At 46.4% G+C, this 17985-nt stretch overlaps 1 protein-coding gene across 1 annotated transcript; it reads left to right on the plus strand.

Annotated features, from left to right (window-relative positions):
• The first annotated feature begins 957 nt into the window (after positions 1-957).
• LOC130380616 (gonadotropin-releasing hormone II receptor-like) lies at positions 958-5919 on the plus strand. The gene is made up of 4 exons (XM_056587860.1): positions 958-1064; positions 2927-3392; positions 4584-4785; positions 5519-5919. The coding sequence occupies exons 1-4, from the start codon at positions 958-960 to the stop codon at positions 5917-5919; spliced, it is 1176 nt and encodes a 391-aa protein (XP_056443835.1).
• Positions 5920-17985: the final 12066 nt, after the last annotated feature.

Below are 17985 nucleotides of genomic sequence, written 5' to 3' on the forward strand. Positions count from 1 at the left end.
AGTGTAGAGGGTGGTAGTGACTGGTATCTCTAACAGTAGTGTAGAGGGTGGTAGTGACTGGTATCTCTAACAGTAGTGTAGAGGGTGGTAGTGACTGGTATCTCTAGGGTGGTAGTGACTGGTATCTCTAACAGAGGGTGGTAGTGACTAGTATCTCTAATGATGGAGCGCTTTTCAGACCAGCGGCCACTCAAAGCGTGTTTCCTAGTACTAGTCCTAGGAACTAGTCCTAAAAACGGATCAATTATTATTATTATTAGTCCAGTTTGTGTTCATCACCTCCAGCCACATGATTGGTCGAAAACAACTACGACGCCAAGCATGTGCAAAGCCCCTCTTCCCCCGGATGCAACCCCTCAAGCAGTACACACTGGTACCTCTAACGAAGTAGAGCGGTATTGACTATTATCTCTAACGATGGTGTAGAGTACTGCTGTTACTACTACTCCCCTTCAACGAGCACTCATAATGCCTCGATGAGCACTCTCCATTGCATCCAGTCCCTGGCATCATGTTTGGCCTCTCCCCATGATAGTGTCCTCTGTTCCAGCTCTTGTGTCACAGTTCTGCGGCAGGTGGTTTTTTGGTGTTTCCTTTTGCCTGGTGGTGTCCATCTTAAGGCGACCTTTGTGACGCGGTCCTGCTGCACCCTCCACACATGTCCTCGCCATCTCAGGCGTGACGTCTGTGCGTAATCTCCGTGGTGATGCTCCGGCTTCCCGCTTTCTTGTACAGGTCATGGTTGGACGTCTTATTAGACCAAAGGATCTGGCGTATTCGTCGGAGGCGTCCATTATGGAACACTTCCATGCTGCTCCTGTCTGTTTTGACAACTCGCCAGCTCTCTGAACCATAGAGCAGAACAGACTCTACATTGCTGTTGTATAGGAGCTGCTCCATTTTAAGGCTGTGTGGTTTGGTGTTGAGTGGGTGACTGGTTTTTAATGATGGTGTTCGATGCTCTGCTCACCTCATTATCAAGTTATTATTGAACCGCCTTTCTCACACTGCTGTCACATCCTGCTCCCCCTCCTCCCCCCCTCCTCCTCCCCCATCCTCCTCCCCCCCTCCTCCTCCCCCATCCGCCCTCACTATTGTTGGTGTGTTTCGAACATATGACGCCTGCACCAATTAAAACTGTCGCAGGTCGAGTGAGTCAGAGGCCGCCAGTTCCTCCCCTAACATATCGATCTTTCATTAATTTGATCAATTTAATGTGATCCTTTAGAATTATTATAATTAATCATTATTAAATAAGTATCTATTATTTTATGAATTACTACTGTATTCTTCGTTGTTTTTTATTCGTAATTCAACTGAGACATAATCTATTGCTTTGAGCAATATATTTAGGTAAAGCCATTAGTAGGAATAGTGTGTGTGTTTGTGTGTGTGCGTGTGTGTGTGTGCGTGTGTTGGTGGGTGTGTGTGTCTATGTGTGTGTGTGTGTGTGTGTGTGTGTGTGTGTGTGTGTGTGTGTGTGTGCGTGTGTGCGTGTGTGTGTGTGTGCGTGTGTGTGCGTGTGTGTGTCTGTGCACGTGTGTCTGTGGATGGTTCTTGCTTTCTTTGCCTTCTAACTGACCAACAATCTTATCTCTTCCACCTTCTGTTTACTTTGCTTTTCATGTGTCTACCTGTCTGTTTTCTCTCTGTCGTGTACCTGTGTGTCTGTCTGATTGTCTGTCGGTCTACCACGGTCTGTAAGCCTGTGTTTGGAGTTAGGTAGGATTGTGGTTAGGGAACCAATCTAGGGACACATGTCAGCATAATCTATAAATACTTTAATGCAATGCATTACCCCCTGATGTTGGTCTCCTTTTAGCCTGCTACCACTACCCCCTTCTATGTAGCCTAGATGTATACATCAATTACATAGTCTATAATTTATTGACCATCCATGGGGATGGTCATTGTTGCCTTCAGTCAATGAAAAAGTCGCATATATCAAAGTAGCAGCAATAAATCAGCAGCAGGATATTAGCGTTACATTATGTCATTAAGTATAATGAGGGTAGACTTATCATAGCACCTACAGAATGCAACCATAGCAACTCATGGGATTTTATTAGATCATTCACCTGCTGCCCGCACCGTGACGCACCGATCACTACGTCATCCGAGATTCTATAAATTGCATATCGTCCACAAACTGTTTCCCTAACTCTGATGTCCGAGTAGTGGACGGCGCATGCGGGTCTCGGCTCCAATCATAATTTTTCTAATATCCTATCGCTGATGTAGCGGAGGTGGTTTCCCCGGTAACCCGCATACTCAGCACCCGCAGCCCGGGACAGCTCCCTCCTCACAGAACAGCTGGATACAGAAACTAACAGCAGGATACAGGTACAAACAGCTGGATGCCGAGACAAAGAAGATAGTCACGGCATGGCGTTCAAGGGAAAAGGCATGTCGACTTCATCCCGTAACACGTCGCAACTATGAATGTTGCCGAAGTGCGGTCTTATTTTAAGACGGGAGCAAAGATTTAGAAGGTGAGAAATTCTCCCAATATCGAACAACCCATCCCGCTCTCTCGACTCCCGCTCTATCTCTAATCTGTCCATCTAGCCATCCATCGATCTGCATCTGCATTCACTTTTCGACACTTTCACGTGTCGAGTAAAACGTGGTTAACGTTTCTATCCGTGACACACTCCTTGCGGCAGTAACGTCGCTAAGATTGGTGTCTGCGTCGTGTTGCTGAATAAGGTGTCCCTTGATTCTGTTGTAGGTTATCATAGTGATTACTTTTTTCATAAGATGAGCTACAGGTATTACGTGTTACTACAATCTGGTACTGGATGGTACTAGTATGATGTTAAATATATTGTGTGATAATAGTAACCAGTAGAAGATGGTGCTAGAATGCTGATGAATATTTAATGTCAATGTGTTGCGTTTTTCAGATGGATTCAGAACAGTCGGTGAACTCCTCCCACCCGTCCCCTCCGGCTGAATGGGCCACGCCCACCTTCACCCGCGCTGCCCAGGTCAGGGTCGGCGCCACGTTTGTCCTCTTCGTCTTCGCCGCCTGCAGCAACCTGGCCCTGTTGATCAGCGTATGGCGGGGCCGCGGCCGACGCTTGGCCTCCCACCTGCGCCCGCTCATCATGAGCCTGGCGTCGGCGGACCTGATGATGACCTTCGTGGTGATGCCGCTGGACGCCGTGTGGAACGTGACGGTGCAGTGGCGCGGCGGCGACGTGCTGTGCCGGCTGCTGTCCTTCCTCAAGCTGTTCGCCATGCAGTCGTCCGCCTCCATCCTCGTGGTCATCAGCCTGGACCGCCAGCACGCCATCCTACACCCCCTGGACTCGCTCAGCGCCCACCACCGCAACCGGCGCATGCTGGGCCTGGCCTGGAGCCTGAGCTTACTGCTGGCCTCACCACAGGTAACAAAAGATAACACACGGGTAGCACCAGGTGACAGCACAGGTAACATACTGTCAGCATTGCAGATAACAATGCAGGTAACATACTGTTAACATTACAGATAACAATACAGGTAACATATTGTTAACATTACAGATAACAGCACAGGTAACATACTGTTAACATTACAGATAACAGCACAGGTAACATACTGTTAGCATTACAGATAACAATACAGGTAACATACGGTTAACATTACAGATAACAGCATAGGCAACACTACAGGTTATCCTCGAGGGAACATCTATGTTACACCTCAGGTAACACCTCAGGTCCTACTACAGGTGACACTACAGGTTACACTACGGGTGGCACTTGTAACACCAGACGATACTTCAGTTAACAAACAGATTACACCAGAGATAACAATACGAGTCATCCCAGGTGGAACTTCAATACAGGTAACGCTACGGGAAACACCAGGTGATACCATATAACACTGAGCTACAGGTAAGCCTACTGGTGTTCTACTGGGGGTCTGTTTACACCGTAGTGCTGTTACTGCAGACCCAGTGTTGGACACGACTGTTATTGCAACACTTTTGTTCTGATAGTTTACTCTTGTAACTTGTCAACCAACATCATGCCAACCGTTAATTAACTTTTAGGGATAGATGTGTGTGTGTGTGTGTGTGTGTGTGTGTGTTTGTGTGTGTGTGTGTGTGTATGTATGTGTGTGTGTGTGTGTGTGTGTGTGTGTGTGTGTGTGTGTGTGTGTTTGTGTGTGTGAAGGTAAATTAAAATCCCTAGAAGAATGTGCTTTTCTCATGGGACTAAAGATTTGATGTTTGTACACCTCCTGTTGCTAGCTCCAGCTTATACCAGCACTGTGCTTTAATGATAGATGTGAACAATGCTAGGAATGCAGTTTAAAGGAAAGAGAAGTAGTAGAGAAGTAATAGAAAAGATTTGACTTCTCTTTTAAAGTATTTGAATACATAGTTACTGTAGAGCCAAAGAAAGACGACTTTGTTAGAGGCTAACATGGCATGTCTTGTGATATTAGATTTATAACATATTAGAGATATAACATTTGATGTGTCACTAGCTATATAACGTGTTATGTGATACTGAATCTATGACATGTTATGTGATGGTAGAGAGGGCAGTGCAATTTGAACTTTAAGACCATGAAACATTTGGTCCTCCAGCTGTTTATATTCGGGGCACTGAAGGCTGAAGGAGTGGACTTCACGCAGTGTGTTACACACGGCAGCTTCCCCCGGCGTTGGCAGGAGACCCTCTACAACATGTTCCACTTCGTTACGCTCTACGTCGTCCCCCTGCTGGTCATGGCCTGCTGCTACTCCCGAATCCTCCTCCACATCAACCGCCAGCACCAGCAGAACAAGGGTAGCGCACGCAGGCACACGCACGCACACGCACACACACACACACACACACACACGCACACACACACACACCACACACACACACACACACACACACACACACACACACACACACACACACACAATCACAGAGATACACAGACAACACCACACACACACACACACACACACATACACACACGCACACACACACACACACACACACACACACACACACACACACACACACACACACACACACACACACACACACACAATCACAGAGATACACAGACACTCACACACACTCACACACACGCACACACAATCACAATCACACATACACAATCACACAGATACAGAGACACTCAAACACACTCACACACACGCACACACAATCACAATCACACGCACACAATCACACAGATACACAGACACTCACACAAACACGTACTCACACACACGCACAATGACATGAACATACACACACACTGAAATGCTGACGGGGGTAACATTTTGGTAATGTTTGGTAAAGTTTAGTTAAATTATCATAATTATGGGTAAATATTGGTAATGAATGGGTAATGTATGGGTAATGTAACAGTCATGTTTGGTAACATATGATAATAATTGGTTAGGCCGGGGTAATGCATGGTAACAACGGTAATGATGGTGACCTTAAGGGTAAACGTGGTAATGTGCAGCACCATATGGTAATGTGTGGTCCTAAATAAGTATGTTGTTTGCGTCGGCAGCCGGAGAGTCATACCTGAGGCGCAGCGGAACAGACATGATCCCCAAGGCTCGCATGAAGACCCTGAAGATGACCATCATCATCGTGATGACCTTCATCGTGTGCTGGACTCCGTACTACCTGCTGGGCATCTGGTACTGGTTCCAGCCACAGATGCTGGCGGTGACACCCGAGTACGTCCACCACGGCCTGTTTGTGTTCGGGAACCTCAACACCTGCTGCGACCCCATCATCTACGGCTTCTACACGCCCTCCTTCAGGGCCGACCTGAGCGCCTGCTGCTGCTGCCCCGCCCCCAGCGCCGCCGGGGCCTCCCCCAGGTCTCTGGACCGCCTCTCCGCCCGACAGCAACCCCACAGCGGGGAGCCCGACTCGGACCCAGCCAGCGCCCACCACACATAGGGCTGCTGGGGCGGGGGGGCGACACGCTCGCGTCCTCCTCTTGGACTCGCTTCAGAGGCATGGCGACCACCGAGGGTGCGTTTCGTTTTTTTTTTTTTATACCCCCAATGCTCGATGGGAGACGTGGTCGCCCGAGCGCGGGGGCACCAGCCGCAGCACGACACAGCGGGCCGTGAAGGATCAGGGCCGGCTGGGTCTGAGGAGTCATCGTTAAAGGGAAACATCGGCTGTGGATGATCCGGCCAATCAAAAGCGTCAGACGATATCAGGCGGGTCAGTGTCTGATGATGAAGTCGTTAGAATGGTTATCACACTTCCTGTTAGTACGCTGATGTATCCTCGGTCCCTGAGACGATTCAAACTCCTATTGAGATTCTTGTTGAGCCGTTGATCATTGGGACGATGGAGATCGAGGAAAACATCTGGGGTTTTAGCAGGAAGCAGAAACACAAAGTAGGTGGTCTATTTGACTAGACAGGCATCCTGATCACTAGATGAACTCAAACCCAATTACCCTTATACTGTTCTACCTCTAATGAACCTGTAAACACACCTGCAGCAGAATGTATATGAATTATGATGTCCAAAATATAACCTAATGTCCTGTCTCTGCATTCACTGTCTAACCCCATAGCTGTTCCTTAATGAACTGTCTCCGTAGTTACTGTCCAACCCCATACCTGCCCCTTAACGGTCCAGCGGTAAGGTTGAGGGTATAAGAGGGTTAGGGATAAGGGTAAGGGGTAAGTGTAATGGTGGGAGTTTGGATTAAACCAAAGGCTCTGAGGTTTGTTTTATTATGCTTTGAATAACAGTGCAAGTATACAACAAAACGTTGATTTGCCAATTGCTAAACTTCATCTGGAAGGGGGGCAATAAGAAACGATCATCCCTGCTCTTTAAAGGCACATTTCAACTTTAATTTCAACCTTCATGGTATTAAGTGGCCTCTTGGTTACCCTGTATCTTCTGCGGTCCACTAGTGAATATGAGCAGTAGGAAGGGTTGGACAGGGTTAGGGTGAGGGTGAGCCCAACCCTTTCAGGCTGCCGTTTGTGTTTTGTATTTCCACAGAATATCAGATTCTTCATGTGAATAAATATCAGATTAGCCAGCAATACCTAAAACAAAGAGCTGTCCTTTCAGCGCTGTTGTTTGTTTTGATCTGTTTTTAACATCATGAGGAATCAAATAAAGATACATATATCCTGTTCATCGTTACATATGCATATATACAGTTATATATGTGTGCATGGCAGTAGTATATATGAACATACATATAGACCAATGATTTGTTGCATACCTCTCTCTATGGTATTTGCATGGGGGTGCATCAAAATGATTATAGTGAAGGTTGTTCAATTTACCCTGTAACACCCGTATTGTCATATCAACACTGTGAACAGCTGTATTGATTTATTAGCCCTGTAAACACCTGTATTGATTGGTACTATTGAAGTCTATGCATTGATGAATATAATCTTTTAGAATTGAGATGTGTGTGGCACAGATGAACAAATCACATATTCCAGATATAACTATATTGAAAGATTATTATGATTATTATGTACCGTTCAGATATAACTACATTATGGAATGATTGTGTATGCCTCAGGGTCTCTTTGTAATAATAAAACTATATGATCACACAGGTCTATCCATCTTTGCTCCATAGAATTAGGTTGATCCCTGTCAAAAGGGCCACTCAGAGAACCTATTCCTGAGGAAAATAACATAAATATATGATGAGATGGGGTCACATCTCTTCTACTCCCTTCTTCCTTGGAACTGCTGCATATAACATGGCCGCACAGCAGGTCTGTGACACATATAGACCTGTGCAATGCTCATTTTCACAATGCCCTTGCATAACTTGGGGGAATATATTATTGATTTTGTTTCCTCCTTTACAAATGTAGTCAACGTAGCTCAACAGTCAATGACGACAAACCTTGAGGAGGTTCCCTTTCTTCTTTAGGGGTCTAGTTTCCATGGTGACCTGTTGGCCTCTGATGTCGCTCTATAAATAGAATATGGGATAGATTTGGTATCTAAACAGGATCATGCTATCAGGGTCTAAAGTTGGTCTGTTAGTGTGTCTATATGAACTTCTGTCCTCCTGTCTGTCTGTCGGTTTGTTAGTGGGTCTAGCAAGGGAAAGGACAAGGAGTCAACTACATTGTTTTATTTGTTTGCAGGTATCAGAACATCAGATGGAAGAACAGAGATCACCAGAAACACGTGGTGAACATGAAGAAGTCTAGAAGGACATCATGTGTTTTCTATCTGGGAGAGAGACAATACAGTCCGTTCATTTCAGATGTTAGGAGAAAAATATGAATCCATTTTTCTGATAATATACAAATTGTTTAGTATTATTTGCAATTGAATTATTTCCGAAGCAAAACATCTGTGTCTGTGTCTGTGTCAATCAATCTTTGACTGACCCTAGTCTTCTTAAAACCATCTTAAAGCTTTGGGCAATCCTCCCAGTAATGTTTAAAGAAAAGAAGAAAGAGAAAATAATATTCATAACGTTAAAGCATTTTCTCCTTGGTCAGAGCCATGGATCAGTATATCATTCTACGTTTTCACTTTCTAAACTAAATATTTTGTAAAAAGCAAGAGGTAAGCTTTGTTTCTGAACTGAATAACAGCATCAGAACATATGTATCACCAGAACTTCAGCATTCAATAGTGTAGAATATGGCTTCAAAACAATCCTTATGGCTTATTAAATATGGCAAGTAAACATATATATTTATGGCTGTTGCTCCCATATGCAGACGTTATAGGTTATAAAAGTGTTATAAAAGTTACCTTACCCGATGCAGAAAACACAGTTTCACATCTTCTAATTACAAAATTCATCACAGGGTCAACAAACTATAGAATAGCATGTTAAAGAAGCTCTTATTTTGGCAGCATACTCCTTTCACATCTGACAGGTATAATGGTAAAAAAAAAAAAGAAATCCTACATAACTGACAAAGTTATTGCTAATATATTTTACAATTACTTGTTTGGAACCACAATAAATGGTGTGAATCTCTGTCTGTATTTTAACAAAGGTTTTGGTTAACTTATTGGTTGGGCTACTATTTGGTTTGGAGACTATTGGGTTGTCTAGTAAACTGTTTAATTGGGCTCGATAAAGAACAGTGTTCTTGCTAACTAACTAGGTTAGTTAGCTAACTAACTAGGTTAGTTAGCAAGAACCTTGCTAACTAACTAGCAAGGTTCTTGCTAACTAACAATTTCGTCTGGTTGACTTATGGTCAGTATTGGTTGGCCTGGTTAACTAACTGTGTGTTTTGGTTGGCCTGGTTAACTAACAGTGTATAATGGTTGGTCTAGTTAACTGTTAAACTAAGGGTCTGAGTTAGCAAATAGTTTGTATTGGTAGGTCTAGTTATCAATTTCATACATGACAAGACAAGGACTCCTCCAGCGTGCCCCCATCTAACAAAAAAACAACAACACACGCAATCCAAAGTAAAATCCCTCATCATACTGGGCTTCTATATCAAAGAGTATAAAAATTAATCTGACATTTGGTTCTGGTGTTTCCTACAGGTCGAGACACACGTATTTGGCAGACTTCACTACTTCTAGGGAGTTCTCTTCATAATATGTGAAAATATAGAATTATCCTCAAGTCAAAAAGAGATCAAAATCTGTCCCGTGCGAAGAAGGAGAGGACTGTTCACTCCGACCCCTCAACACTTACAGCTTGCACAAAACACACAAAACACTTTTCATCTTTGGATATCTTTCTAAATAGATCTACAGAGAGGCAGTTCTGTAAATGTAGAGATACTTTTTGTTCAATTTTTTTTTTAAAGAAAAAAATGAAAATGGTGTGTCATAGAAAAATCACGTCTATGTGAAGCTCAACATGCCAGAGGTATTCTTTAGCGTAGCGGCAGAAAGCTTCTAGAGCATTCCAGAGAACCGGATCAGGTGAAGAGGAAGGGACTTGGACATCCTGTTTCCTGCCCCCCCCGTGTGTCGAGGACCTCGATCCTCAGGTCGGTCCACGTAATAAGACCCCATTCACAAACATTGGGACCCTGATGCTAAACAATACTCCTTTACCAGAAGCAGAATGTTCCAGAACCAGTCCAGAAGGTCTGGGTAGTGAGGCACAACACACCATGCCCCCCTCGGCTTCCCCATCAGGCCCGGGGAAGAGGAGGAGGAGGAGGAGGGAGGAAGAGGCGCAGCAGCAACAACAATCACAGTCTCAGGGCTCCTGTATTTCCCCACAGGAGGTGGGCTGTTGACACGGACAAAGGCATTACATACAATAGGACAGGGGCGTCAGACAGCCCTTTTGGTTGGGGGGTTGGCTTGCTTTTCCAGCAGCTCGAGGCAAAGTGGTTCCTTGTGTAGCTGAGGCGTCTGTGGCCAAGCTGAGGTAGCTATCTTTGGAGCTAAAGAGTTCTGTGGGGCGGAGGGAGGAGGAGGAGGGAGGAGGGAGGAGGGAGGAGGGGGGGGGCTGTCTCTGCTTCGCCTCCCGCTGTCAGGACTCAGGCAAACATTGGAGGCCACGTCGGTGGCTAAGGCTTGTCGTTCATGAAGGGCGTGTCGGAGCAGAGCTGTAACTTTGGCACCATCCCTCGTTGGGAGGCTCTCTGCTCGGACAGCCGCAAGGCCGCTGGGACGAAGCGTTTGGCAGAATATAAAACTGGGCATCGTTGGTGAAAATCATAAAGAGTGAGTTTGTGTGAGGTGTTGAATCAGCACACAGGGATACAAAGACATCACAGTCCCTTTAGGAGACTTTAGGGGAAATGTGTGTTCTGTAACAGGTAGCTGGGTTCCAAATCACGAAGAGGCAACTCCTTGAGTCGAAGTCAAAGCAAAGGGACATCTTCATAGTGACTCTTCACTTCTAAAACATATCTCAAGTTCTTGGACAGCGCCGGGCTGCGACTCTAAGGGGGTAATGCTTTGGTTTGCAGGACAGGCGAAGAAGCAGAGACCGAGAGACAGGGTGAGAGTATGGGTAAGGGGAAGGGGTGAGGGTTAGGGAGAGGTTGTGTGTTGGTCGGTGTCTGTGCCAGAGCGACAGGGGGGTGGTGCCTCCACCAGGACCTGGCAGGGCGGAGGAGGGTTCTCCGTCGCTGGAGCAGGGGTGGGGTCACGTCCCTGTGGGTGGGCAACCGGATGTAAATACAAGACAATCTTTGTGTTTGGGTTTCCGTGTGTGTGTGTGTGCATGTGTGTGTGTGTGTTGGTGTGTGAGAGTGTGTGTGTGTGTGTGTGGGTGTGTGTGCATGTTTGGGTTTGTGTGCACGTGTGTTTGAGTGTTGGTGTGTGAGAGAGTGTATGTTTTTTCTAAACAAGGGGTAACTAACCTGAATGCTCAGCTCAATGGCTTCGGGGCGACCCGGGGATGCTACGTCTTTAGGGGCCCTGGTTCCAACGGGGCCCCTAGGAAGGGTCCAGCGGTCCTGGGTCCCCTTTCTGCAGAGAAGACAGACGAAATCGTCACAGTGCACTATCCCCTCTACTGCCCCCTACTGGCCCCTACTGGCCCCTACTGGCCCCTCTACTGCCCCCTACTGGCCCTCTACTGCCCCCTACTGGCCCTCTACTGCCCCCTACTGGCCCCTACTGGCCCTCCACTGGCCCCTACTGGCCCCTACTGGCCCCTACTGGCCTCTACTGGCCCCTACTGGCCCCTCTACTGCCCCCTACTGGCCCCTACTGCCCCCTACTGGCCCCTACTGGCCCTCTACTGCCCTCTACTGCCCCCTACTGGCCCCTCCACTGGCCCCTCCACTGGCCCCTACTGGCCCCTACTGGCCCCAACTGGCCCCTCTACTGCCCCTACTGGCCCCTCTACTGCCCTTCACTGGCCTCTATTTACCTGTGTCTGTAACCGAAGACGAGGAAGAGGAGGCAGCAGACGATGCAGGCCAGGCTGATGTGGACGCCGATCAGAAGGCCGGAGCCGTTGTTGTCCTCACAGTTACACCCTGCGCACACACACACACACACACACACACACACACACACACACACACACACACACCACACACACACACACACACACACACACACACACACACACACAGAGGTTACAGGGGGGGCCCCACTGGTCCACAACGACCCCAGGGTGAGGAGAGGTGGGGGTGGGGGGGGCTACCTGTAGTTTCGGGGCGGGGCTGGGGTCGGCCAGGGAGACCAACCGCCGGGTGGCCGCACCGTCTCCGTTCCCGTTGTAGGCCACCAGCCTCACCTCGTACACACCGGCCGCTTCTACGGGGACACAGGGTTACCATGACGACACACACCGCTAACATGGACCTCACAACGAAACCAGGGGCGGTTCTAGGTTTCTGAAATATCCCGGGGGCCAAGCCCAGAGGGATAGGGAAAATGAGTGCAGCAATATTTTCTTTATGCTTATTGCGCATGCACATTTTTTCATAATGCTTTACATAAATATACAAAATACACCGTTTATTGTAGCTTTAAATAGCTGCCTGACTGCTGTACTGCTTATCCCCAGACATCTAAAGTTCATTTCAAGTTATTTCAGAGTAAAATGAATACAATTGAGACAGACCTTATATGTATGTATATATATGACAGGAGATTGGATAGGCTAATTCACTTGAGGTGGTAAACAGTCTGGTTATGTTTTTAAATCGTTTATTCTCTTGCCAGAAGGACTATCTAGAAGGACTAGGCTACTTTTAGATGCCCCTGGAATCTCCATGTTCGTGTAAAGCAAGCAAAAAAAAGAAAAAAACAACACATTGATTATTATTATTTTTTTTTTTAATAAAATTCTGGGCTAATCAAATTTTATCCACACCATGAATGAAACAGCCTAGTGACGCCACTGAACGAAACCACCCACTGCTACAGGAACACACCGGTACCATGACAACACATAGACGTATATTATGTATTTTCTATAATATCTGTATATGACGTATATTATCTATGTATCTTCAGAAATAATATTGATTAAATAGTCTATATGACTGACCCAGGCCGGAGTAGGTGTGGGTGTTGATGTGGGCGGGGAGGGTCTCTAGAGCCTCGAAGTCTGGGAGGGGGACACGGCGGTGGGACAGCCGGAAGCCCTCAACCTTCCCGGGCTTGGACGGCAGCTCCCAGAACACCTGCACGGCGGTCCGGTTCAGCACCTTAGTGAGGAAGGTCTGGGAGGCAGGGACTGTAGGAGACAGAGAGAGACAAAGAGACTGTTAGGAGACAGAGAGACAAGGAGACTGTTAGGAGACAGAGAGAGACAAGGAGACTGTTAGGAGACAGAGAGAGACAAGGAGACTGTTAGGAGAGAGAGAGACAAGGAGACTGTTAGGAGACAGAGACACAAGGTGACTGTTGGAGACAGAGAGAGACAAGGAGACTGTTAGGAGACAGAGAGAGACAAGGAGACTGTTAGGAGACAGAGACACAAGGAGACTGTTGGAGACAGAGAGAGACAAGGAGACTGTTAGGAGACAGAGAGAGACAAGGAGAATGTTGGAGACAGAGAGAGAGACAAGGAGACTGTAAGAGACAGAGACACAAGGAGACTGTTAGGAGACAGAGAGAGACAAGGAGACTGTTAGGAGACAGAGACACAAGGTGACTGTTGGAGACAGAGAGAGAGACAAGGAGACTGTTGGAGACAGAGAGAGACAAGGAGACTGTTAGGAGACAGAGAGAGACAAGGAGACTGTTGGAGACAGAGAGACAAAGAGACTGTTAGGAAACAGAGAGAGACAAGGAGACTGTTAGGAGACAGAGAGAGACAATGAGACTGTTAGGAGGCAGAGACACAAGGAGACTGTTAGGAGACAGAGACACAAGGAGACTGTTAGGAGACAGAGACACAAGGAGGCTGCTGGAGACAGAGAGAGACAAGGAGACTGTTGGAAATAGATAGAGGGACAAGGAGACTGTTATGAGCCAGAGAGAGAGACAAGGAGACTGTTAGGAGGCAGAGACACAAGGAGACTGTTAGGAGACAGAGAGACACAAGGAGACTGTTAGGAGACAGAGAGACACAAGGAGACTGTTAGGAGACAGAGACACAAGGAGACTGATAGGAGATAGAGAGAGACGAGGAGACTGTTAGGAGACAGAGAGAGACAAGGAGACTGTTTGGAGACAGAGACACAAGGAGACTGTTGGAGACAGAGAGAGACAAGGAGACAGAGAGAGACAAGGAGACTGTTGGAGACAGAGAGACAAGGAGACTGTTAGGAGACAGAGAGACAAGGAGACTGTTAGGAGAGAGAGAGACAGACAGAGACAGAGACAGAGACAGAGACAGAGACAGAGACAGAGACAGAGACAGAGACAGAGACAAAGACAGAGAGAGGGAAGTTTTTTTTTCAATAATAAGCTCCGCCCTCATCTAATGTGTCCGTATTGCCAAGCTCTTCAGGAACTAACCCCCTCTGATTGGCTCCTTCCTCCTTGCCTGCTTCCTTGATCACGGGCCAAAGAATGAAAACAACGGACCAAGCTAGTGATAAGGGAACATCAGAAGTTCTGACTGGAGTTGCATTTTCCTGGGTGTGTTGCACTTTATTCACATGGGGTAATTTACAAAGCCAATCTATTTTCATGCAGGACCACCACCAATGCTATCATTTAGAAAAGAAAGAAGTTCTATTCATCTGTCTAACTCTGAATTAGTCAATAGTAACGTCTCTAAAATTGTACTCCCCTCTGATACATGAATACCCAACACAGTGGTCTATAACAGAAAACAAACATCACATTTCAAATCCTCTTGTTTCCCATGTGTCTTAAGCATCAGCACGGCACAGTGACACTAAACAGTTTTGTGCCACCGTTGTGTGAAAGCAGGTATTGCAGTTGGCATGCAGTGCTTGCGTTTGTCAGAGCTCCGCTGAAGCCTTGTCTAGTACAACGCGGGGGCTGGTGGGACTCAGAGGAGACAGGGCATCAGATAGCTCAAACGCCTTCCATCATTCCAACTCTGTGCCCAATACTTCCTGGGTTAATTACGACCAAAAGACGCTTATAGCAAAATGCTAAAAGCTAAAAGCTGATAGAAGCTACGTTTAGAAACCCCCTGAGACACCCCCAAAAAGGGGCGGTGATTAGCTACGTCTACACAAAGCTTGATTTTCTTGTCAAACAAACTGTGTGTTGGAGCGAGCAGGGAAGAAGAGCGAACGAGAGCGAAACACAGAGAGAGCGAGTGAGCGTACATATTTGTGTAAAGAGAGACAATGAGGGTCCCATGTCAGCCCAATTCAAACACAGCAGCTCGTTGTGTTTACGCAGAGGGCTCCTCTCTAAATAAATCCACGCACTAGCCCCGTCTCTCCGAGCCCGACTTTATAGCCACATTGGGTTAATCCCAGGGAGACGCTGCCCAGCTGGGCCCGCTGGTGTTATGCTACAAATCAGGCAAATTATACGTGTGATTTGTAATTAGGGGTGCAGGAGTTGATTTATCAGCTGTATCCCTGCTCTGTGAAAGCAGACAGCCGACACCGCTCTCCCGCAAGTGCGATAAAATGGGATTCAAATGAAACCTTTTCAACAGAAAGAGGCCATAATATGAAAGGCTTTACACGACACCGAATACAATTTTTATTCTCAACTGCTGCCGATGTTTTGGAAAATGAAAATTTGCGTATGTTGATGAGATATATTTAGATTTGGATAGAGATGTGTTTAGCATTGGCGTGCATGGTTTTGGATGTTCTTGAAAGAGTTTGTGAAGTAAAGACAGAGGAAAGCTGCTCGGTCCGTATCGGCAGATGAAAGCGCTGAGCCATCGTGACGATTTTCCCCGCTAAGCTTTTGCTTGAGCTCGAGGGAAATTGGGCAAAATCTGTTGTCAATATAGTGTTGGAAACACTGGCGCCCTCCTCCCCCTTCCCCTTCCTCACATACGCCTCTTCAGTCCTGGGCCAATACACACATACCACATAACTGGGCTCTCTGATTCCACCCTTACATTATCAAGAACCTAGTAGACCTGCTTTAGAGTGGACCAGAGAGGACTGGACCATCGTTCTCACCACTATTAACTCACTAGAAGACAAACACCCGCCTGACAACACAGTGAGAATCCTGTTGTTTCCACTTCACAAGGCGTCTCAACCTCATTCTCAGGTCCGTGTGTGAACACAACGGTCCAAAGGCACCACACGCGCAACGTTAACACCAGCGTGCCAAACAAAAACTCAACCGTACAGGGTCAGAGTCCCTTCTAGAAGCTGCTCCTTCTGGAAAAAGCGTGTACTTCGTGTTCTTTTAACTTTTTGGCAGTCGTAAAAAAAAAATGACATCCTTCTTTTCCAAACCAACTTCCTTAACCCTGATGGAAAACCTTAGAAGATGTGAAGGACAATTGGGACATTAGGACTTATATTAGGCTAACTCATGTGACAGCGGATGTTGGAATGTTGTAGGTTTGTTTTTGTGAACGGCTGAATGGTTCCTCTTTAACCGTGGCTGCCCAGGAATCGTGGGACGTCATTATCTCCATTATCTCCTTCCCTCTCTAAAGGATGGTCCAGTGTACCCTTCGGAGATCAGGAAGATCAGGAAGGAAGCATTGAAGCACCTTTCCTTGGCCTTTAGAGAACATGACGCCAATTCGATAACGCAATTATCGATACGGTAACTGCATTGTCAAGTGGGAAAAGACGACAGCCAATCAGGAGCCAGGTCAAAATAGAAGCCATGGCGGAAAGCGAAAGTGTGATGGGTTTCCGAATTAAAGGAGTCGGACTCCCGCTGCAACATCTGCAATCCGTTCATGCTGTCTCCATGACTCCCTTCAGCATTGTTTAGCGTGTCAGCAATGTTTGCTTACGCTTAAGACACGTTTTTTAATCGTGAGTTGCTATTTGGGACTCCGTCAAAACCGGAAGAGCATCAGGAATAGGGTTGCTGTGGAATCGGTTAGTGTGTGGTTTGTTTTTCTTGGTAAAATAGTTTCCATCAAAACACTTAACGACCAAAACAGTTGTAAGTATCCTCATCTGTCGTTTGTTGTGTAGTCTCTCATGTTTTTAAACTTGGAAAATCGTCCAGTGTGGGCCATTGCATACTTCCGGGTCGTTTCAAGATGAAATGTCCTATGCAGAAGAGACTATTCGACCTCTGACCCTGTCTTCGTATGACCGCTCTGCATGTTACCTGGTGGTTACGTGAGTGTTGCTGGTACAATTGTGAAATCAATTTTGGGGGAAGTTTGGGATTTTATTGTTCTTTCATTTTACCTTAAAAAAAAATTGTACATTAAATAAATCGCTGCTCGGACAGAACTTTACCATCCACATCCGCCGTAGCGTTATACTATAGGTGTCCTGTAAGTAAGCCTTACCCTCGGACGTGGGTATTAAATAATCTCTGCTCAGACAGAGCTTCACCATCGACCTACACACCGTGGCGTTATACTTTATACTGAATATATACTACTAGTGTCCGAAAAGGTCAACTTTCTCTCAGACGCCTTCCATAGTCAACTGCTCCCCAGACAGAGCTCCACAGGTCCACACAATCTGCCCCGCCGTTGCTCTTGGTCAGGACGTCAGACTACCTCGGAAAAAGCCCTCAGATGTGAACGTGGAATCCTCACAGTGTTTTGGGGAGAATAACAAAAACATAGGATTTTTGTTTCTCTCTAACTTGGGGACTTTTTGTGTTCACTGGCTCTTTAAGTGAAATATTTTTTTGCTGCTCTTTCTTCTCACATTTCATATTTTCTCAGCTCAGAGTTTCCAGTTAGGTAATCATTCGCCCGCTTTTTAAATACTTGGTATTCTGCCAATTATCCTGCTTTCGGGTCTGCCGCCTGTCACTTCCGGTACGGTGTCCCCGCCGTACTCTGACATGACCTCCATTGTGGGAGTAACACCAAACTATCATAATGACCAAAGAAACATTTAAGCAATTGTGTCTAATCCCTATGGCTCCTCCTTCTCCTGTCTGAAGCTGAGCAGTACAGGCATAAACCGCCTGCCATGGTGCATTTTAACAAGCTTTTGGGTGTATATTCATACTGGGTATTACATCTTAATAAGTGTCAGCAGCTCCCGA

Source organism: Gadus chalcogrammus, chromosome 4, assembly GCF_026213295.1.
Source record: "Gadus chalcogrammus isolate NIFS_2021 chromosome 4, NIFS_Gcha_1.0, whole genome shotgun sequence".
Lineage (NCBI taxonomy): Eukaryota > Metazoa > Chordata > Actinopteri > Gadiformes > Gadidae > Gadus > Gadus chalcogrammus.